The sequence below is a fragment of the Anolis sagrei genome, chromosome 3 (genome assembly GCF_037176765.1).
Source record: "Anolis sagrei isolate rAnoSag1 chromosome 3, rAnoSag1.mat, whole genome shotgun sequence".
NCBI lineage: Eukaryota > Metazoa > Chordata > Lepidosauria > Squamata > Dactyloidae > Anolis > Anolis sagrei.
The window spans coordinates 73,057,113-73,081,649 of record NC_090023.1 but is presented as its reverse complement, the minus strand read 5'-3'; the positions used below and the strand labels follow the sequence as shown (position 1 = coordinate 73,081,649).

General features: G+C 38.7%; 1 protein-coding gene across 2 annotated transcripts in view; it reads right to left on the bottom strand.

Moving 5' to 3' along the window:
* Positions 1-4,960: 4,960 nt before the first annotated feature.
* Positions 4,961-24,537, bottom strand: part of SH3BGR (SH3 domain binding glutamate rich protein) — a 53,693-nt gene continuing 34,116 nt past the window's right edge. For both annotated transcript variants that reach the window (XM_060770316.2, XM_060770315.2), the window contains 5 exons: positions 20,502-20,576; positions 17,622-17,714; positions 15,193-15,222; positions 11,218-11,379; positions 4,961-5,427 (listed from right to left, as the gene is read on the bottom strand). In XM_060770316.2, coding sequence (XP_060626299.2) covers positions 11,257-11,379; positions 15,193-15,222; positions 17,622-17,714; positions 20,502-20,576 — 321 coding nt within the window. In that variant the 3' untranslated portion in view covers positions 4,961-5,427; positions 11,218-11,256. The remainder of the gene's footprint in view (positions 5,428-11,217; positions 11,380-15,192; positions 15,223-17,621; positions 17,715-20,501; positions 20,577-24,537) is intronic.

Here is a 24,537-nt window from a genome sequence, read left to right as displayed (position 1 = left end):
TGTGCTGGATCTAGATAATCAGTGTCTACCAGAAACCCCTGGAGTTGTGTTGCCACCACACGTTCCATGACTTTGCCCAAGTAGGGAAGATTGGAAACTGGCCGATAGTTGTCGAATTGAGTGGGATCCAGTGATGGTTTCTTCAACAGCGGTTTTATAATATAACTCAAGGAATTGCTTTTTTGTATTTTGTTCTTAGTTTTTCTTCTTTTTTCTTTCTTATTTGCCTTACCCCCCCCCCCTTCAATTGAATTGTAATAGGTTATCTGCATTAAGTAAAAGATGCAATAAAACTAAATGGAAAGAGTGGGGAAAAATAAATCTTGCATGAGTTGAGAACATTTTCATTTATACCAGGTTGTAAATTGAAAATCCCAGCAGAGACAGAAGACTTCTCTTCATCCAGGGATAAAAGAAGCATGGGTGAAGGCCTCTGTCTTGTGAACAATAAATGAATATAGTCTGTGCCTTGTCTCATAGGTATAAAACTTGTTTGAAACAGCAGTTGAAAGGCACTTATGGAGTCAGTCAGCATGAGTACCTTCTGTCATTTTCAGACCAACTTTTATAAGACGAGTGGGCCTACAGCTTGAAGACTGTGCTGCATACCAAAATCTGGCTTGAGAATGAGAGTTAAAACTATTATTATTAAACATAGGCAAGTATGGGATTATATATTAGAAAGAGAATCCACAGGGAAATAGTATCCTACATGTCCATGACTGGGGGAGGAGAGTATAGGGAAAAGCTTTGAAGACCATTGTATATTGAGAAGATAGGTATAGTGTGCCACAATTGTCCTGACCATTCTCATAAAAGATCTTGAGATCAGTTCTCCTTCAAGGGTTGTTTTGATTATTTTTCAAGGTCAGTACTGATCCAGATGGTACAGTCTTTCAATGTGAGAGAATATTCTAATCAATGAAGTTGGCTGTTGTCTACTCGCTTTGGATGGTGCAAGAACATCATAGTGTAATTACATCTTATGCCTGCCCTGTTTGGCATAAGTCTGTTCACGTGAAGCAGGTAAAGATAGCACTGAATGAAACATGCAGAATAATCATGTGATAGATTCTACAAGCTAGCTGGCATTGCCCTCCCTGATCTGTGATGGGAAGTTGCTGCCAACTGTGAGAGAAATAAGGTTGAACACTGTGAAAGCCATGTACTGCATGGCTATCAGCCTCCTCCCAGTAGACTCAAATCAAGGAAAGGCTTGATAAGAACCACTCCTCTTAACATTCCCCCATCAACAGAAAGAGCACCCCTCTGAGCAGCTAACCCAGGAAATATCAATTAGATGCCCCCTCCCCCCCCCCACACACACACACACACACACACAAGAGTCTGCCTCCAGGGGCAAATCAAGAATGGGCGACTTGGAAGTCCCTGAACAGACTCAGAATTGGAGTGGGCAGATCAAAAGACAACCTGGCAAAATGGAACTACCTAAAAGAATCCTTCACCTTGTGTGACTGTGGAGCAGAACAAACAACTTTGCACATGTTTGCTTGCCCACAATGCCCTCCCTCATGTACAAAGGAAGAATTGTTTAAAGCTACAGACAATGTGTTGCTCAATTTTGGTCCAAAATTATTAAGCCGCTTGTGCTCATTCTATTTTTTATCAGTTTTATACTTACTTATGTATGCAATGCTTTTGACATGAAATAATAAATAATTTGAGAAAAGTAGATGTGATTGATGATGGTGTTGTCTTCTTGTTAGGGCATAGACGACCTCATGGTTCTACTAAAAATGAACCTGGATGCAAACTAAAACTTGGAAGGTGCTGGATACTTGCCAAGACAGGGGTATTCCTCATTTTTCCTGGGGTTTCCAAAAAATAAATCAGGGAAGAAAGCTTGCCAGGTTTGTATTTCTCTTTTATAATACTTTGTTTGCTTTTTCAAGCACATCTTTTTGAACTTCAAATCACTTGTATGCTTATTGCCTCGGAATCCAAAAGAACCCTTGCCTTTGGCAAAATAGGGAGGGAGCATAGGTAAAATAAAAGTAAGATCTTAAATTATGATTTACTGCTATATCCTTCTATTGTTTATATTGTAAAAATTAAATAAAGAAAAAATGTATATATGATGGAAACAATTAAAAAGAAAAGATGGGGGGGGGGAGAGAGAGAGAAAATGGGAGTTAATGGCTTCATACAAACTGCTTAGCCAGGCTTACTTTCTGTAATTTCTTTCATCACCTCTATAAATACTGGTGTTATTTAGAACTTTGAACCATTTAGCAACACAGTCTACTGTCTTACGTGATTCATCTGCTTTATTGTTTCCTCTATTTCTGAAAACTCAAAAATCTCTTTGTGTACCCTTTATGAACTTCTTAAGTTCTGACATTTTACTGACTGTAGTCTCTTTGATGAAAACACAATTTCCACAAAGTTCTGGATAAAATGGTTTTCAAGTGTATTTATTTATATCCTACCTTCTTGTCACAACTTGTGCTCACTGTAAAGTTTAAGATTTTTTAACTAACTTATATCCCATTATTTAAATTATTTCCTTATTGTCTTATGGGGAAGGGGAGGAAACACAGACAGATGGATAGAAAAGTTCTTTTTAAGTACACTGAAGTTGCTAGCAACTCTTATACCATACAAAGCAATGGGAGGAATGAACAAAGAACATGGTGCCAGCATCACATCTGATTTACTGTTCAATGTCACTTGTAATTCATTTCAAATGTAGGCTAATGTATATAACAACAATAAAGAGAAAAGGCTAGAAAATTGTCTCACTTGGGCTCCAGGTTAAACAGGTAAAGTCTTGCCTTTAAAATACGTGGCAAAAACATGTTCATCATTTTCTATATAGCATTACATTCTGGGCCTTATCTGCAATTCAAGTCTTCACTGAAATAGTTATAAGCAGTATATAATCAGTAGTAGCTGTGCCAATCCAACACCTATTATAGGCAGTTACAGTCACTGCTGTGTTTAACAAAATCAGATTTTCTTTGAGAGTGACAGTGAACCCCAAAGATTCGATCACAGTTGAAAATGTTTGACTATGGCTTGGAAGTGGATTTTGATAAGTTAAGCAGAGTAATCAATAGTACATGGCTGAATAGCCACCAGACTGGCAATAGCTAAATGGATTGTAAGTATACTGTTTTAATCTTTATTTATTAATGTTCATGTTTTTAATTGCTATATTTGCTATTTTGTATTTTATGATGCGGCATTCAATTATTGCCAATTGAAGCCACCCTGAGTCCCCCTAGGGGTTGAGAAGGGTGGGGTAAAAATGTTTTAAATAAACTGTTGACATGAACCTGGAGTCTCATTCAGCAAGCATAACAAGAATAAGTCATCTAATTGAAGGAAAACCACTTGGTAAATCTGTGGGATCCGACTAAGCACATCTAATGGTTTCAGATAATGTTATAATCCTATTTGTACACTGTTCAGTGAAAGTGCATAAGTACTTTACACAAACTGGTGAAGTTGAAGCTTTCCTTTGGACAGGATCCTGTTATTCTTGAGATACCTCATTAACTGCAATAAGACAATTTGGGAATTAATAAGCAGTGGATATATTCGTCAGATTAACTTTGGGTTTATAAGGCATATTAATTTATTAATCAAGGGTCAAAACCTTTATATGTTATTTTCACTATGCTATTGTAATTTGATAGGAAAGCTATTGATTCTGATCCTGATTCTGAAATCTAAGCTTTTCATCCAACCATCATAATCATCTTCTGAAACCTGACACATTTCAGATGTCTTGGCTTTAGCTCATATCTTCCCAGAGGAATTTAGGATGAAGGGAGTAGTAGCCAACAGATTTATATGGCACAAATCCAAGAGCTGGAGACAGCTCACGGTGCTGGGTTCTTGTGGTACCACACAGTGAGGTTGCCAAGTTAGGAGTAAAGTAAATGTTATGCAAAAGATCTATTATTTTAAACATGTCTTTTCAAATACTAATAACACACTGCATGGGGCAAATTTAGATTGGGAGCACTCCACGGGGAAAATGTTATTTATAATTCTTCTCTACACACATTTCTCCAAAGTCTGAGAATAATTAACTTTATTTATATCCTACCTTTCTCAAAATATGTCTATGTCTGTATGTATGTGTGTGTATATATGTGTGTGAGTTTGCATATTTTATCCAGAAGTAGATGTATTTGCATATTATTCCCAAAGTAACAGCTTTGGGGAAGGATTCACTCACCCAACAACTGTGGTTCCAATTTGTCCCGCCTCTGCACAGATATTGATGTGAAGATATTTTAAAGTGAGAGATGCTATTTATGTATCTCCAGCACAAGTCCTACTTTGGCCCTCAGTTTTCCCATATCTGCTGTTATCAACATATTCAAATTGCGAAATACACCCTAGAATCAGAGCTCAGAAGATTTCTTCTGAGGGACCATGCTTGTTGTAGGCAAGGCGAGGACAAACTCTAAGGCCTCCAATATTACCAGCTACTGCCCTAAGCTTTTGAACATTTGACCTATATATACAGCCATGGTAATAAAGATGTGCTTTTTTAACAGCTCATAAGGGTTCACACAGGTGAGATTCCTGGATTGCAATTTCCCTACAATCTACTGAATTCCTCCACATTCAGTGACACAACAAGGATTAGAAGAAAATTGGAGAACACGTGTTTCCCTCCAGCCATATTTGACATATAATAGTGGAGGAACAGGATATAATGTTTTATTGGCAGCAGAAGGAAAGTGGTAACTTGACTTGCAGGCTAATATCTCAGAGTCCGTAATACTGTTTAAAAACCTCTGCCTTTATGAACAATGGAAATTGTGATTAATGTTGCATAAAGCTAGCAAAAATATAGGAGAAAGGCAGATGGAGAGGGAGGAATCTTCCTCAAATAACCTTTCCTAGGGAACTGGATCACACGTAATTTCTTTTTTGATCACTCAGTATAGTAAATTAATGCCTGTAGGAAACAAGCAGATACTTGGCATGAAATGTGTTTATTTCAGTTACGCTGTACATTAAAAATAACACCCACTTCAAAGGCTAGTTTACAGATAAAAAGGCATAGGTATACAGAGCTTTTTGGGAGTTTCCAGTTCTGAACACCATCTCTTCCACGGGTTGCCATTGCATGCCTGGATAAGGCAGAAACATGGAAACTGAAACAACCCCTATCCATGGGAATCTGCATCCTAAAATCAGATTCACAGCGTTGGTTGGTCATCAGGTTCTGAAGCTCTGAAGATCCATATGATACAAAGCCAGAGTATCATACACACAAACATACACATATATATAAAGACTGCATGTGGGGCTGCTTGTTGTCTGAATTAACATCTGTGCCAATATCTGGAGCTGGAGAGAGGACAGGCAATGATGTTTTAACAGACAGAAAGTGGTTGTTTTTATCTTCACACTGTGGTGACTGCCATGGGCTTCAGGTTCCTGTCAAGGAAATATTTAAAATATGATGCAAGTATCAGCCTTGTGCACAAGATAGAAAACTCAGTCTCAGGTAACGCATAATACAAAGGCTACAAAAAAAAAAGAAAAAAGAAGGAAGGACAAAGGCATATCATTGAGTTTCTTCACAAACCAGTGAAACACAGGAAGTGTTTGTGCCATGATGCAAGATTGTGTCTGATTATTGGAATGCAGACTGTGAACAAAGACCCTTTGTTTGCCTTGGCTTCAATCTGAGACAGGCCCAGGATGATAGGCACTGCAGTCCAGTGGTGGACAAGATCATACATCACTTTTACTCATTTGTATAGTCTACCACCAATCGTACAAACATCTCTCTTCAATTTAAATTCCAGTTCAATATTCTGGCTGGAAAGCAGAGCCCAGTTCGTCCAGAATTCAAATCTATGGTTGTAAATAGCCATTTATTATCAAATACAGTTCAAAACTTTAATTGTATTCATTTCTACTTGGGAACATGCCCCAGCACACCATCTTCCCAGACTGCAAATCAGAATTCAATTTATGCATGTTTTCTCACAAGTAAATCCCAGTTCAATGCCCCCCTGGGCTACAAAGCAGACTTCAGCTTCCCAAGAGTGAAATCTCCAGGCTAGAGATAGGCCTTTATTACCAATTACAGATCAGCAGAAGAAGTAAAAACAGTTTCAAGCCTTGTCGAAGGCTTTCATGGCTGGAATCACTGGGTTGTTGTAGGTTTTCCGGGCTATATGGCCATGTTCTAGAGGCATTTTCTCCTGACGTTTCACCTGCATCTATGGCAAGCATCCTCAGAGGTAGTGAGGTCTGTTTGGAAGTAGGAAAATGGGTTTATATATCTGTGGAATGACCAGGGTGGGACAAAGGACTTTTGTCTGGTTGGTGGGTCTGTAGGTGGTTTGTACATTGTGTTTCCTCATCAGTTTCCCTTTACACACCATTTACAGAAAACCCACACACACAGATAGATATCTACATCAAAACTCCAACCATCACCCAAGTCAAAAAAGAAGCACCATTAAAGCCTTGGCAGACCGTGCAAAAAGAATCTGCGAACCCCACCTCCTCCAAGATGAACTGAACCACCTCAACTGGGCTCTCCAGGCCAATGGATACTCCACCTCAGACATCAGAAGAGCTGCAAGACCAAGAACAAGCCACGAGAGTAAAGATGAAGATCCACCCAGAGGAAAAGTGTTCTTGCCATACATCAAGGGAACCACTGACTGCATAGGGAAGCTGATGAGGAAACACAACATACAAACCACCTACAGACCCACCAAGAAAATCCAACAAATGCTACGTTCAGCAAAGGACAAGAGGGATCCTTTCACCTCTGCAGGAGTCCACCATATTCCATGCAGCTGTGGACAAGTCTACATAGGGACCACCAAACGCAGCGCCCAAACATGAATCAAGGAACATGAAAAGGCACTGCAGACTACTTCAACCAGAGAAGTCAGTCATAGCAGAGCACCTGATGAACCAACCTGGACACAGCATATTATTTGAGAACACAGAAATGCTGGACCACTCTCACAACTACCATGTCAGACTACACAGAGAAGCCATTGAAATCCACAAGCATGTGGACAATTTCAACAGAAAGGAAGAAACCATGAACATGAACAAAATCTGGCTACCAGTATTAAAAAACTCAAAAATTACAACAGCACAACAACAGAGAGTAAACAATCAGGCACATCAAATCACTCTCAACAAAAAAAAATTCCCCCAGGCACTTCCAAGCCATTAAATGCTAATCAAGGTGGTCAGGTGAAACATTCACACCTAGCTCAACCAGACAAAAGTCCTTTGTCCCACCCTGGTCATTCCACAGATATATAAACCCATTTTCCTACTTCCAAACAGACCTCACTACCTCTGAGGATGCTTGCCATAGATGCAGGCAAAACGTCAGGAGAAAATGCCTCTAGAACATGGCCATATAGCCCGGAAAACCTACAACAACCCAGTTTCAAGCCTGATGGAAAGCCCCAGGGCAGAGTTTTCTTGTCCCTGCTTTAGAAACAATCAGAAATCAGCAACTGGGGTGAGTAATAGATAAGGGATACATACTGTGATGGACATCCTTGATATTTCACCTCTCTTTATTAGTGCAGTTGTACTGATTTGCAAATCCATGATTCTACGATCATACTTCTGCACACCCTACTAACACTGTCTTCCTATACTACTGCTATTCCTTATTTTTATATATTTTCTTTTTTATACAAACATGAAATTCCAGCAGGGAGGGAGAGAAGAGGAGAATCTCATCCCCTGACATCACTTTACTGTCAGCATACTGGCACAGAATCAGAAATACCTGTCATACTAAAACAGGTGATGGGAACATTGTGGGACTGAAAGCTATTGACAGGTTTTTCCCATTAAGAATCATTGGAGTAGGAGAAAATCGACAGCAGGATGCTGTTATGTGAGAGGGACTGCAATGCTGGTTTGGCTGCCTCCTGCAGTAAAGTCCTGAATTTGCTTCCTCTTTGAGCATGAAGGACGTGAATTCTCCCTTATAAAGCTGCACAAGGAGACACCTACCTTGTACCTGGACTATCTTTCTCTTCATTTAAAAGATACAATGAGCCTCAGAGATGAATGGGAGAGGCATGAGCAAATACTTTGCAACTTCCCTTCCTAAGACACATCCTCCTGTCCCTTCGTCATCTTAAATTTACCCACCATCAGTAAGGAGACAGCACTGAGGTTTTATCCTGTGTCTTCTCACGCTATGGCATTAAGGTGCTATGATTCCATTTTAACTGCCATGAGACTATCCCATGAAATACTAGGATTTGCAGTTTACTTTTCAGCAGGAGTGATGTAGTGCCTCCGATGAAATTACAAGTCGTAGAATTTTATAAGATTCATCCATTTATTTATTTACCCTATTTATAGCCTGCCTTTCTCTACCCCTGGGGGAACTCAAGGCGGCTTACATATGGCAATTATTAAATGCCTTAAATGCATATAAACATTAAGCATAGATCAATTGGATTAAAATTAATACATATTAAACATTTCAAATTACATTCGCTATTAAAATCACACCATCCAAAAATTGTAGTCAAAGGCCATTCCACAGTCATTACACGTGCTCCAATTATATTATTGCACTGCGCTATTTTCCAAAGGCCTGATCCCAGAGCCAAGTTTTTACTCTCCTTATGAGAGGGAGGGGATTCCACAGCCAAGGGGCCACTACTGAGAAGGCCCTGTCTCTCATCCTCACCAGTCATACTTGCAAAGAAGGTGGGACCGAAAACAGGGCCTCCCCAGATGATCTTACTCTCTGAGGTGGTTCATAGAGGGAGACAGGTAAATTGGGCCAGAACTGTTTAGGGCTTTATAGGCTAAAGCCAGCACTTTGAATTGTAGCAGAGGGGCAGCCAGTGGGGCTGATGTAACAGAGGAGTGGTATGCTCCCTGTATGCCGCTCCAGTGAGCAACCTGGCTGCCACCCGTTGGACCATTTGAAGCTTCCCAACAGTCTTCAAAGGCAACCCCACATAGAGCGCATTGCAGTAATCTGTATGGGATGTAACCAGAGAGTGGACCACCATAGCCATAACTGTTCCAGTGGTAATAAGGTGTTGCTGGTAGAGCAAAAGAGACCCCATATCAGCCAGACATTTCATAGGCAGAAGTACAAGAATCAGGGATTCTCCAACTCCTTCCCTAGATTGAAAAATGTTCCACGTGGACCAAAAGAGAGAAAGTAGTCAAGTAATGAATCCTCCTCCACACTTGTAAGCAAATCTTTTCACTCCTATTTAAACAAGAGATATGTTCGATACAGAGCTTGAAAAGGTTACTGCTGAACTATAACACCCAGAATGTCCCAGCTTCTATCAAGCCAGTGATGGTTGATCGGTAACCATGCTTTTCAAGAAAGTAGCTCCTCTGAGCTCTGGTTCAATATATGCTTACTTCCTGAATGCAACCAGTTGGGCATGTGGGCATAATATTTAGAATTTCCATTATTGCTGTGTTCTGCAGCTAGAGGCATCAAGCCAAAGGCTATTATTCCCCCAGCAGGAGTTTTCTTACTTGAGAAATAGCCTACCTTCATTTAATTAGATTTTCCCTCATTTAAAAACCAATAAAAGAAAAGGGCAGAGAAATAATCTAGAATATAAACTATTTAGGAATATTACAATTGTAAATTATTCTTTATAAATAATAAGAAGAATCACCTCCTTGCACTAATTCAGAAGTCAAATGCCAGGGTTGGCACAGCTACAACCTTTACGGCAAGCCTTTCCTTTCAAATGGCTTCTTTATGTCCAGGAGAAGAAAAGTAAGGTAAAAAAAAAAGCAGTAGGATGCATGGCATCAAAGTGCTATAAGATCGTGCAAATTTACCAGGAGTCTAACATTGCTGCTTGAAATGTGTAGGTTTTAAATAATGACCTCTGAGATTGAAGTCCACTGGGTATTTTAGTCATGAGTGTTCCTCTGACGGTGACTAGACACACTGAAGCGGATGGATCAATATTTTTACAAGGCTGAAAGGTGTTCCTGGCATGCATAAAAAGTAACAAAAAGTGCTAGAGAATGCCTATTGACCTTTACCTATGATCTAGGAATCTTAATTGACCACAAGCTGAACATGAGTCGACAGTGTAATTCAAGAAGGACATGCTGAAATGTGTTCAGAGAAGCATGAGCAAAATTATGAAAGGTTTGGAAACCAAGCCCTATGAGGAATGGCTGAGGGAGCTGGGTATGTTTAGCTTGGGGAAAGGAAGAGTGAGAGGCAACATGATAGCCATGTTTAAATAGCTGAGAGAAGAGGTGACGTGATAGTCTCATTTAAATATTTGAAAGGATGCCACGTTGAAGGCAAGGAGCAAGCATGTTTTCTGCTGCTCTGAAAACTAGAATTCCACCTAAACAGGCAGAAATTTCTGGTGATAAGAGCTGCTTGGCAATGGAATATGCTGCCTCGGAGTATAGTGGAGTCTCCTTCACTGAAGTTTTTGAAGCAGAGACTGGATGGCCCCTTGTTGGGGGTGCTTTGAGGGTGTGTTTCTGCATGTCAAGAAGTTGGACTGGATTGCCCTTGGGGTTTCTTCCAGTTCTATGACTTTATGATTTACAATGGCAGTTTGAAACAGTAGCTGGCACCAGTCTACCAAAGGATTGTTTTTAACCACTGAAAACTGGGAACTTGCAGTCCCAGGTATTTATTCATGAGTACACAGTAGGCCTGTGCAATCAATTAAAAAATGTTGATTTTTGGAAATTTGTTTAAAGTTTTTATGAATAACATTTTAAAAACCCTACAAGTCATATTTTTGAATTTCTATTTTTAATGATACAACATAAACAGGGCATCATTCCCACAAAGTTTTAGAAAGATTGGGTTGTTGTAGGTTTTCGGGCTGTATGGCCATGTTCTAGAAGCATTCTCTCCTGACATTTTGCCTGCATCTATGGCAGGCATCCTCAAAGGTTGTGAGGTCTGAAAGATGTTCACATTCACTGATTTTTAGGGAATTTTAACCAACATAAACTTTACACTACTATTTCATTGGAAGACCCTTTCTGCCAGGCAGAAAAAGCACAGTGAAAGCACCCCCAACAGACACCATCTGCCTGTGACAAAGAACTGGTGGGATCAACTGGTATTATTTAGATGTTAATATTGTCTGCTTAAAAGAAGAGTGAGATTATTCATTTTTAAGATAAGACAATAGAGAGAATAAGATTTGTAGGTAGAAGCCGAGATGAGACTACTGGTATAATTACCTGAACAATCCTTTTGAAGGAAAAAGTCATACAAATATACTAAGATTCCTCTTCTTCTTCCTCTTCTTCTTCCTCCTCTTCTTCACCCTCCTCACCTCCTGCCTCCTCTTCTTCTGCCTCTTCTTCTGCCTCTCCCTCTTCCTCCTGGGCTTCTTCTGCTTCCTTATTTACACAAAAGAATGAAAAAATATTGAAACACTGAAAGTGAAAGAAATGACTATGAAAGCAATGATTACATCTGACATGAGTATTTTCCCTGGTTGTAAAAAAAAAGTTGAATAATTTTCAAGGCTGTGAATAAATGCTGCCATATAGTCAAATTCTCTATGTACAAGGTAGGTGTTAAGACGTCTTTTAGTACATCATTTCTACTACTGACAACTCCCTTGATAGACTAGGGACGAAGTTCAGGTTTCTGCTACTTTTTCTTTTTGGTAGAGAGACCAAATGTATTTGACATGATAGGGGTGATAAACAGTACGAAAAAGGTGAGGAGCTAACACATTGATGTACCAACTCTGGAAAGAGGTGACACCCAATCAGGAGAGCAGTTCCACTAGGCAAAATGCTATGCATATGCACATATCTACACACTTATCTGCACTCATGTAGGTAAAACAAAACAAAAAAGACTGAATTTCACATGGCACGCCCATAAATGTCAACCACAAATGGTTATTAACTGTAGACAAACCCGAATATCTGTTTGTTTTAATTAACTTACTAAACTAATAAGCTTCACTTCCATATCATTTAAATGAACATGGCCTCATTTTTGGAAGGATGGCACAGGCCAAAATACCTTAAAGTCATCAGATCTTGTTTGATCTTGGACGCTAAGCAGAGTCACCTCTAGATAGCACTTAGATGGGAGATCATCAATGAATATCAATCTCTGTAGACTATATTTCAGAGGAAAAATTTGCAAGTATTGCTTGCCTAAGAAAATGCTCTGAAACTGATGGTGTCACCATAAGTCAACAGGTCAACTGAAGTCACACACATACACAAACAGGATTATGATTGGGGTTATCGGGCATTTGGATTAATGGGAGAATTGTTTATAAGTTCAGAATTTCAAGTTTCTACAACAGACAGATACTACCCTTCTTAAGAACTACTTCTTGAAAGTTTGTTTGACTGAAACTTAATGTAGATTTGTTCAAATTTGTTTAAGATTCTCTAGTCAAGTTGCAAAGCTGAAGCTTAGCTATTCACATTACACAATTAGAGCTCTATGAGTCCACTGTAACATTTGAGGTTGTGTCCTAAGGAATCCTGGAATTTGTAGTTAGGTCAGGCACTAAAGCTCTCTGGCTATGATTACTAACTAGCCCTCTCTAAACTCCAAAGTACACTATGGTTGCCATGACAGCTAAAAGTATGGTTATGCTGCTGTGATTGTGTAGTGTAAAAGGGTTCCTGCTGTGTGCTGGAGTGCTTTCTACTTAAAAGGTCATGTTAATGTACTCTAGGCTACATACTAAATTGTTTATAGTAAGATATTCACTACTTATTTTTTTAATGGCTAAAAGGAAACAGTAGCCAAACCTGCATCTTAAAATCTTGCCTATTCAGATTATTTGAAACCTATACTCTACATATTGCACATAATTTAACAACCCTCTTTATTTTTGCTTTGTCATGAAGCATCAAGTTCTTTATAAAAAGCATATTGTTTCTTTATTATTTATTAGGAGCATTTCTATCCCATCCTTCTCGCCTCCAAAGAGAGACTCAGGATGGCTACCAACATTCGGTGCCAAACAATAAAACAAGCATAATATACAATTAACCTACATTAAAAACAATTATAGATACATTAAAACAGTTTGCTGTTTCATGTTGTCTTCCAAATCAATCTATTGCTGTCAACTAAAACGTCCATTAAAACCATCTATTCTGTGAATGCTTGATCCCATAACCAGGGTTTGAGCTTCTTCCAGAAGGTCATGAGGGAGGGGGAAGACCTGATCTCATTAGGGAGGGAGGTCTACAACCAAAGGGGCCATCACCGAGAAGGCCTTGTCTCATTCCCACCATGCAATGGTGGTGGGACCGAGATCAGGGCCTCTACAGATGACCTTAAGGTCTTTGGGGTTTCATAGAGGGAGATATGTCCGAACAGGTAAGCTGGGCCAGAACCGTTTAAGGTTTTATAGATCAAGACCAGCACTTTGAATTGTGCTCAGAAGCTAATAGGCAGCCAGTGGAGCTGGTGTAACAAGAGGGTTGTACGCACCCTGTACCCCACTCCAGTGAGCAACCTGGCTGCTGAGCGTTGGACTAGCTGGAGCTTCCGAACAGTCATCAGAGGCAATCCCACATAGAGTGTGTTGCAGTAATCTATGCAGGGTGTAACCACAGCATGGACCACCATGGCCAAGTCAGACCTCCCAAGATACGGGCACAGCTGGCACACAAGTTTTAACTGTGTGGAAGCTCCCCTGGCCACCGCTGAAACCTGGGGTTGCAGGCTCAACAATGAGTCCAGGGTCACTCCCAAGCTGTGAACCTGCGCCTTCAGGGGGAGTGTAACCCCATCAAGCACAGGCTGTAACCCTATACCCTGTTTGGCCTTCCGACCGACCAGGAGGACCTCTGTCTTGTCTGGATTAAGTTTCAATTTGTTTGCTCTCATCCAGTCCAATACAGCTGCCAAGCACCAGTTCAGGACCTGAACAGCCCCCTGTTCTCATATTGTTCTCTCCCACTTTTACCATTCAAATCACTGGAGCTTTCAGGAAATAATGTTCACTGCTTAGAAATGTTACTTTTTTTGACTGCACCTCCCAGAATCCCACACTCAGCATGGTCAATGTTCTATGCCAATAGTATTTCTGCTTCTATCTGGAGAAGTGACTGGGCTAATACGGGCATCATAGTGTTTTTTCATTCTAATCAGTTTTTAAAATAATGTTATCACCCTCCTCTCACGGATCTTGCATCTCTTAAAGCAGGATTTAGTCACTTCATTTTTAGTTGCAAAATGTGAGAAGGGAAACCACTGAGATTACAGTGGCTGGGATTCTGTTATTTGTAGTTAAAAAAGTAATCTTCCCAAACTTCCCAACACACCCCAAGAAAGAAAGAGAAAGACTCAGGTGGTAACTTCACGGAGGAGAAATCAGTTAGCTTATGAAAGGCTAGTAAGGTAAGTCATAGAATGACTTGATCCAGGATCTGGAACCAACTCTGAGCATGTCAACAGGGAATCTCTTGAGACATGGTCCTCTGAACTGGAACCACTCCTCCTTCCCAGTTCTAAAACTCGCCAATGATGTTTTCCCTGATGAATTGCCTCTCTTTTCCTCAACATGTTTTATAATCCCCAGGATATACTCACTACTGTAAAAGAAGGAACTAAGTGAGAGGTGACAAAGTGCTAGGCTTTAATTGTGGTTTTAATTTAAATGTCTATTTTAATAGTTGTTGTTTTATGGCATTGAATTGTTGCCTATATATAAATCCACCTTGAGTCCCCTTCGGAGTGAGAAGGGCGGGGTATAACTTTAGTAAATAGTAATAAATAATTGGCTTCAGAGCTGAGCAAAGGGCTCTCTGCTGATCACCATAGGACTCAGACTGGATCCAAAGATTGCTGGAACAGGTTGTTAGCTTGGTGCTATCCAAGGTGCTGGAAATTTATCTCCATGTTGACTGCCACCCTAGTTAATTTAACCACCGTCAAGTAACCCTTATGTCTATGGATTTCTACTTCCAATTGCAGGACAATATTGTATACAGTACATGTAGGTGTGCACGCATGAATTTATACAATTTTCTGTCTGGGGGACATCATCTGAAGTGAAAAATATTTTTTTAGGTTAAAACAAATAGCAGGATAAATTCATAAGTGTTGTTTGAGTCCCAAATAGGTTCCCATATTTAGCTTAAGAAAAGAGAATGGTCAAAAGAAGCAATAAGGTCAAAGAAAAGAACATGCTGAAAGAGCATTCAAGCCTGTTATTATACTTCTGTCACAGCTTGTTCTTCGCCTTCTTCCTGAAAAAGAAAAAAAGAAAACTATTCTTAAAAAGCGACTAAATGAAAAAGGGAAATAGATAATTTATGACAAAAAATATTCATGAGAAAAGTAACTGTTCAACAGAGAAATCTTATTGTTCCTTTTAAGTCTTACTATGTTAATTCCAGTCTAAATGTACATTGAACAGGAGCTGCAAAGAAGCTCAAAGAGTTTTCCACCTATTTTCCCACATGATACCCACATTTGAGCATATACTATAATATAAAGCAAGTTATATCTGGCTTCTTCACCCAAGAAGCTGCTAATGCAATCGGAACAGAAGTGTCAGAGAAACAGCAACAAAGTCGAACAAATTAGCTTCTGGGGTGTTGTGTGGTTTCTGGACTGTATGCAACCACAGGTCATCATCATCATCATCATTTATAGCCTGCCCTATCTCCCTTAGGGGACTCAGGACATCTTACAACAATATAAAACACAATGGCAAATATTCAATGCCAATAAAACATATAACAAATCAAACAAAACTTAAATAAACATGACATAGTACATTTAACACATTTAACATATTGAATCCATTAATAACTATAAAAATTCGACTAAAATAATTGGGGTTAAGATGGTGTACAGCAGATTAACAGAGAAATGTGTTCAACAGATGCAGGTGAAACGTGAGGGGAAAATGATGCTAGAACATGGCCATACAGCCTGGAAACCACACAACATTCCAGTGACTCTGATCATGAAAGCCTTCAACAAATTAGCTTCTCTCTGTGGTCTTTGTAAAAACAATAAATTGACCATACTCTTGAAGATTTTTTTTTACTCTCCCTGTCCAAGGCTGAAATTTAAGAAATCTTAATGGAGAGAGTAATGTTCTCTAAAGACCATCTTCCCAGATTTCTAAGATCATTTGTGAAAGACAGTTGAAGGTAACTTGTGCAACTGAGGACAATCTCGACATGCAGAAATTTCCTCTTCAGAAAACATGTTCATAATAATCATTCTGCTCTACATATATTCATTCTATGGTTCATGCAGGCTCAAGCCACTAAGAAGAGTTCTGTTTTTATTGCAAGCTCATTTATTCATCCATAGCATCTTCCAGAAATTACATGTTTACTTCTTTTCATTTTACAGTAGAATTCAGAGCAGCCTTCACATCACACATCTACCATTGCAGAGCAGCTGCAGCTTATAGTTTTCATTTCCCTCTCAGCATGCAGCAAAAACAGAGAAAGCAAATTCTCAGAGTCAGCTGCTGGTACTAGATTATTATATGATATTCCAAGGAAAAGTTGTTTGTTTCTCAGCGGAAGAACAGCTGTGGGTGCTTAATAAGCAAGATACTGTCAAAATTGTCTGCTGGGTGCCAACTTTCAGATGAATTTTCACAAGGTGTTTTTAGAAACAACTTTGGGATGATTTAGAAAGTGCTAAGTCTGAGTTTGATACAAAATCCATAGCGGAGGGAGTAATTTATGAAAGCCACATACACATTCTAATCAAAGTAGTTGACACATAAAAATCCCAACTGAGATAGATGTGAAAACCAGTATAAACCTCTCTTACATGAACATCATTATTGTGTATGATATAAATTTCAAAAGCAAGCTAAGATGCATCCAAACTGATATACACCTCACTCTTGAATCATTTACTCAAATATTGTGATGTACACATACTTAAAAAAAAAAACAGCAGCCTCAGCTGCCTTCATGGACATATACTGAGCAAGAGATTATAATGGTTAACATTGTATCTCTGTGAAGTCAGTTTCACATCTATTAAGTATCACTGAATGTTGCTATTACTGAGAAATACTGAGAAATTACTGTTTCAACTAAAACTTGAAACAGAGGAACAAGTATCTTTGAAACACTTATTAAAATATTTTGAAAGTTATACATCCTTTCTCATGCAGCCAAATTGGCACTACCAGTGGTCCAGAGGGAGAAAGAAGAAGGAACTCCCAAAATTTTATAAGTGTATTATACCTTAAGCAAAAACAAACAAACTAAAGGGAAGAAATAAGCTTCTTTCTCAAAAATAGTCTAGTGAAACCTGAGTATGCTTCACAGACATATGATGACATACAGACTAGGTGGTTAACCCCTGAAACTATAGGACAGTGGTTCCCAACCTTTGGGCCTCCAGGTGTTTTGGACTTCAGTTCCCATAGCTCATAACAGTTGGTAAACTGGCTGGGAATTCTGGCAGTTGAAGTCCAAAACACCTGGAAGCCCAAAGGTTGGGGACCACTGATATAGGAGAAGAGAATGGGTTGGTGCTGCTGAAATCCTGAATAGTAACACCATGTGCAAATATCTTGTTTTCTGAGTCACATGGAAATGACTCCAATGTATAAAGTTTATAAGGACAACAATGAAGACGATGAGGAAATAAAGAAAATTACTTGTTCTTCTGTCACTCCTTCCGTAGACTCTGCCTCTGCATTGTCTTCTGTGTGTGCTTCATTCTCTTCAGTAGCCTCAGACTTTTCAGTTTCCTGGCAACAAAGTAAAGAACTGCATGAGTGATATTAGTCAGCCAAAAAAGGGAAAAAGGGGAATAACAATGGGAATCAAAGTAAATACAAAACACTCTTTAAAATATCTAGCACATTTCATGATTGCCGGTTCAACAGAATAAATTAGCCATTTGTTTATTGGGTTGTTGTGTGTTTTCTGGGCTGTATGGCCATGTTCGAGAATCATTTTCTCCTGATGTTTCACCTGCATCTATGGCAGGCATCCTCAGAGGTTGTGAGGTCTGTTGGAAACTAGAAAAATGGGTTTATATGTCTGTGGAATGTCCAGGGTGGGAGAAAGAACTCTTGTATGCTTCCATTGGCCACCTTGATTAGCATTTAATGGCCTAGCAGTTTCAGGTGTGGCTTCTTACTGCCTGGGGGAATTCTTTGTTGAGAGGTGATTAGCTGTCCCTGATTGTTTCTTATCTGGAATTCTCCTGTTTTTAAGTGTTCTTTATTTACTGTTATAATTTGAGAGTTTTTAGCCAGATTTTGTTCATTTTCATGGTTTCTTTCTTTCTGTTGAAATTTCTGTTGTTTATTGTTTATTTCTGTATCACCTTCCAACCCACAAGGGCTGTCAAGGTGATGAATTTAAAAAGTAAATACAAAAATTAAAATATCTTTAAAACATTACAATACTAATTTAAAAAAAAACCCTAAAACAGGCTAGAAACAATCCTAGAATACAGTTTTAAAACAGAATTTTCAAAAAATAAATACCATATAGAAGTACATTGTTTTGGCTGCCTGTCACAAGATAAAAAGAGATGGGTCTAGCCTTGGGTTGGAGTTTCAGAGTCAAGGCACTGCCACAGTGAAAGCCTTGTTATGTGAAACCACTAATCTAACTCTAAGAGGTATATCAGTATCAGCATCACAATCAGCACTGGCAACTTATTCATGTAATTTCTGCCTCTCCCTCCAATAATAGAATTCGAAACAGATAGGTGTTGGGACATGCAATAGGGCCTCCTCTGAAGATTTCCAATTTCTGGCAGGCTAATATTAAAGGGGGTAGTATTTCAGATATTTTGGGTTTAAGTCATTTAGGGTATTGTAGGTCAATACCAGCACCTTGAATTGACTCAAAAGCAAACCGGAAGCCAGTTTAATTCTTGCAAGACCAGTCTCATATGATTTCTAAAATGCACACATGACACCAATCTGACTGCTGCATTTTGCTTCTGGGTGTTTTCAAAGCCACATAGAACACATTACAGTAGTCTAACTGAGAGGAAACTTAGGTATGAACCACTATGGCCAGATACTTTATCAGGTTTGTTTGCCAATAATTTAAAATAATAGTTGTATGAAGGACTTTCCTCTATGCAGCTTGGCCCCCAGTGACCTATGTTCTCCACACTCATCAAGGTCAGCTATAAAGCAAAAGGCCAGGCTTGCAACTGCCCACTTTCTTTATTCTTTTTACAGAAGACAGGAATATGGCAGTAAACTGTATTTAAAGAACTAAGTTGATGGATGACTACAGACCAGATCATTTCTTTCCCCATGATCACTAACAGCAACAAAGAGGAAACGGAAAAGGGGGGGCATCTTGCGTGTTCTTTCAGTCATTTTGGGACGTGAATGCAGAGTGACCACGTAGCTATCAGTGAAAGCTATAAAATAACCTGGAGGGGGCTGAGAGAGTGTGTAAAGTAAACTGGGATGAATTGGACAAGCTTGAAGAGTGAGTTGGGGGTTTTTGTGGGAACAACCTTTGGGACAATCTGGAGTAGAACAGGAAAGCCTACAGGGTGATCAAAATGGAAGAGAAGGGAAGTTAGTGTGTGTGCACTTGTAGGGTGGGTACATGGTTGTGTATCAAAGGAACAATGTCTGAAAAAGACATACTTTGGAGGAAGGTAATCTTAAAAGAGAGTGTGTGGGAATCTTGTGTGTTTTTCATATGGGGTAAGAGGAACAAAGGTTTGTAGGTGGCTGGTAAGGAGGGAGGACTGTAAAAAAGGAGGTGCTGACTGTAAACCTCCCTGAGTCACCTGCTGCATGGGCTGAGATGGGCGGTATATAAATATAGTAAATAAATAAATCAATCATACATACATACATACAAAGGGACAGGTATATGTTTTTGGAAATGAGCCTATGGCTTATTTTCATTTTCTTGGTCAGGTTTCTTGTCATCCAAGCACATCAGTTTGCTGTTCCAGGAAATAGCTGTTTTATCACTAACCATGCTCACCATAGCAACCATTTATTTATGAATGGGCACCTCCCAGGATATCTATTTTGTGCTAGATTGATAACATTCAATTTCAAACGTGTTCAACAATCTCAAAATGTGCATTGAGGCGGTATACTGCACAAGCTGGAAAAATCATTAATTCCACATATACAGCCTGAGATAGGCTGGGGAACTATTGAAAGTGGTACAGTATTTCTGTGGGATATCAATATGGTTTCTCACAACCATACATTGTTGGTTAACTACAGTCTGTTATAGATTTTTTCAAACATACTGGCTTTTATTCACTCAAAAACAGGCATTTGTCAGTTGGTACAATATTCTCCTATGTTGTATATAAACCTGTCTCTGATGTTCAACAAATCATTCCTATTGCAAGCAGGATGACATGGGCACACATCACAGAAGCTATGTTCCATTTACATAGACAAGGCCTATTAAAGCACTGTTGCTTCTAAGTTAAACAAAGCAACACACACAAATATAGATTTTTTAAAACAAAAAAGGACTAAAAGTGAGGATTATTACACAGAAGGATAAGACATGGATATTACTTCTGCAGGTTTGTTCTCTTCTCCTGAAACATCCCCATTTGGCACAGTTGGTTCTTCCTCAATAAGCCGTCCCTCCTGTATGTCAGAAGACAAAAATATTTTGAAACTTCACAGTACTCTACTAAAGCAAAAGATAGGTCTAGACATCTGAAGGATTAGCTAGGCCTCCCTGTGGATGCCAAATCTGTGGATGCTCAAGTCCCATTATATATATGGTGTAGTAAAATGGCATTCATTATATAAGGTGGCAAAATCCAGGTTTGCTTTGGGGTCTTTGTTTTTTGGGAGGAGGGATATTGTCAAGCCAGGGATGGTTGCATCCATGGATGCCAAAACGATGGCTATGGAGGACCAACTGTATAGCCATGTTGTTGTTGTTGTTGTCCATTCGTTCAGTCGCCTCCGACTCTTCGTGACCTCATGGACCAGCCCACGCCAGAGCTCCCTGTTGGCCATCACCACCCCCAGCTCCTTCAAGGTCAGTCCAGTCACTTCAAGGATGCCATCCATCCATCTTGCCCTTGGTCGGCCCCTCTTCCTTTTGCCTTCCACTTTCCCCATACTATTATTATTATTTTATATTATTATATTATTTTATATTTTATTTTATATTATTATTATTTTAGCCATACGATTTCCAAACTCTGCAATGAAACCTCTACTACTTCATCACACTAGAGAATGAATCTGGTTTCTGCCTCCTGCATCATTTTGGGGTTTGTAGTTTAGTGAGGCTGCTAAAGGCTCCTCACTAAAATACAAACCTCTGAATTCAGCAGGAAGCAGAAACCGAATTTTAAGTGCATTCATTCTCTAGTGTGATGAGCTCTTAGCTAGAGGGTGTTTAAGAGCCAAAGTGGTGAGTGTTTCTCCCACAGGGTTGTCCCAAGACACTGTGCTTATTCTTTTTAAAAAATGGGAGTGGGAGATGCAGTCCTTTTTTATATATTTATACTTTAAATATATTTTAACACCATGAAGTTACTGCTTTGTAAATAGGACAATCTGTTTAATTGTTTTAATATTTGTTATTATAATTAGCTGTGTTTTTGTTTTGTTAAAAAAAACTACATTGCAAGTTGCACATTGGGGGGAAAGTGGGATAGAAATAAAATAAGTCAATAAATGAAATATGGCACAGAAGAAGTACCAACTGCCATGCATTAATAGGCGACAATAAAGAATCTGGACAACAGAGATGTCACTCTATCCTTTCAGCACAGTCAGCTGTCCCACATAACAGCTGTGTTTCAAATTACAGTTTTGTATTAAGAGGACGATGGTGGAATTCTCAGGAAGGATTTTCCCTTTAATTTAGCACAGCAGCTTGGTGACATGTCAGATTATTTCTCAGGCAGTTACTGAAAGATATTATATATGCCAACTTGTTTTACTTCCTTCTGTTCCTAATCTTCTGCAAGTGGCCCTCTGTATCCATGCATTCTGCATTCACAAATTTAACCATCCATGGCTTGAAAATATTTATCCCCAAAAACAAATTTCAAAAAGCAAATTATTTTTCCATTTTATAGAAGGGGCATCATTTTACTAAACCATTGTATAAACTGGGATCTGAGGATGCACAGATTTTGGTATCCATGATTTCCCCTCTATCATATGCACTTTTTAAGAAAATGATGGAGACATAGATGATTTTTTAAAATCTTATTTATATAGAATGCATTAAATATTAAATTAGACTTCAGTCCCTAATGCCCTCCATATAGAACTTGTATGTTGACTGTATGATGATATGCTTGACCATACTGAAGTATAATTATTCAATAGTATTCCTGTACCTTTGTATTTTGTGAAGCAAATAATAATAATAATAATAATAATAATAATAATAATACATTCTATGCTAAGCCCATCCAGCCTGAGATCACTATGTTTAGATAAGGGAAGTAAAATAATTTCCTAGACAGCCTTTCCTCCATAAATCTTCTCACTGTTATCCCAAGACTGGAAAACAAAAGAAAAATGCCAATTGAGTTATGGTTAGCACTTCTGGAAAGAAAACAACTGTGTGACTGTTAAGCCTCCGTAACCTACATACAGTGGTCAAAATTTTGATTTTGATATTACACAATTACTTGCAAGAAGAAAGGAAGTCTCGGTTGCAGGCTAAAATGTAATGTCATTAAGAAGCAATGTTCTTTATTACCGTAGATCAGGGGTCCTCAAACTAAGGCCCGGGGGCCGGATGCGGCCCTCCAAGTTATTTACCCGGCCCTCGCTTAGGGTCAACCTAAGTCTGAAACGACTTGAAAGCACATAACAACAACAACAACAATCCTATCTCATCAGCCAAAAGCAGGCCCACATTTCCCGTTGAAATACTAATAAGTTTATATTTGTTAACATTGTTCCTCATTTTAATTATTGTATTGTTTTTAAGTGTTTATTACACTACAAATAAGATATGTGCAGGGTGCACAGGAATTCATGTTTTATTTTTCAAATTATAATCCGGCCCTCCAACAGTTTGAGGGACTGCGACCTGGCCCTCAGCTTAAAAAGTTTGTGGACCTCTGCCGTAAATGAATCAGGTGATGTGGCTATTTCTGATATAGATAGATAGATGATAGATAGATAGATAGATAGATAGATAGATAGATAGATATCTGTGTTTACATATTCTTATGGTGGATAGAAAGAAAATTCAATAACTCTATTAAGAGTTTTTTAATGGAAAGCTGGATTCTATCCCTGGATATCTTCCTTGAAATTCATCTCAGGATAAAGGCAGGGTATAAACCTAATACATAAATATTGTTAATTAATTCGGTAGAAAATTATTACAAACCAGTACATTTTCCATGTGTTATGGCAGTGGATATTACTTATAAGTGGATGATTAGGATAAATTGTAGGGGGGGGGTGTGGGGAAATATGATGTATATATTCAATTTTATCATACTTATTTACTGTATCATTATAAGTGTCTTATTTGACTTACTACATAGAGTTTTATTAAGTTGTATTAAGCTTTGTTGTTTGTTTCTATTTGGTGATATGGCTTAAGGGCTAATCACTAAAATTTATTTATTTATTATTTATTTAGAAGTGCTTTCTACTAAAATTAGTATTTTGCTACTGTGTACATTCAGGAATTAATGTTAAGATCTGCTTTTTTTTAACTGCATTTCTATGCCGACTTTCTCAGCCCCAAGGCGACTCATTCAGGAATTAATGTTAAGACCTGCTATATTCCATATGGTATAAAACATGTTGTATTGAAGTCAATATCAACAATCTCACAATATTAGTAGCACAGGATATCCTCTTAGGAGAATAATTTATAAATCGATATCTTCTGACATATTAATGGAAAACAAAAGGGACATTTTTTCGACAGAAAAATCTATATAATTTTGTCAATAAGAGATTGTGTTAGTCTAAAAGTCATCAGAAGCGTTTTTTTTAAAAAAAAATCTATGTGATTATTGTCAGAATCCTAGACCAGCTATTTCATTAAGAACACAATAACAGGTAATGTCTTCTGGCCTGGCCGCTTCTCACTCCAGTCCACCTAAAGAGCAAGCATCAAGATCAAACAAAGGAGATCCATTTGGCTTTTGATCAGGCTACAAAATGGGCAATGTTTCCACATGCCTCCCAACAGTTAACAAGGTTATGGTTAAAACCTGTAGCAGGAGCCTCAGAGCCCTTCCACACAGCCATATAACCCAGAATATCTGCTTTGAACTGGGTTATCTGAGTCCACATTGCCATATATCCCAGTTCAAAGCAGATAATGTGGGATTTCATTCAGCTGTGTGGAAGGTGCCTCACTCACTGGTATAGCAGATAGAAATGTGATCCTCCTTGTACCCCAATCATCATCTGAACAGACTTCCTTCACTCAGTTCAGCAGCTGGCTCTTAAAATAGACTGAGGGTTGCTTGCTCTTAAAGTGATCATTGACCATTTAAGATTAGTGAATAGGGAGCAGTTATGAGTCCATAACTAGGTTACAAATCTGTACATATAATACAGCATACCAGCCAATATTTGTTGCTTTATACACCAC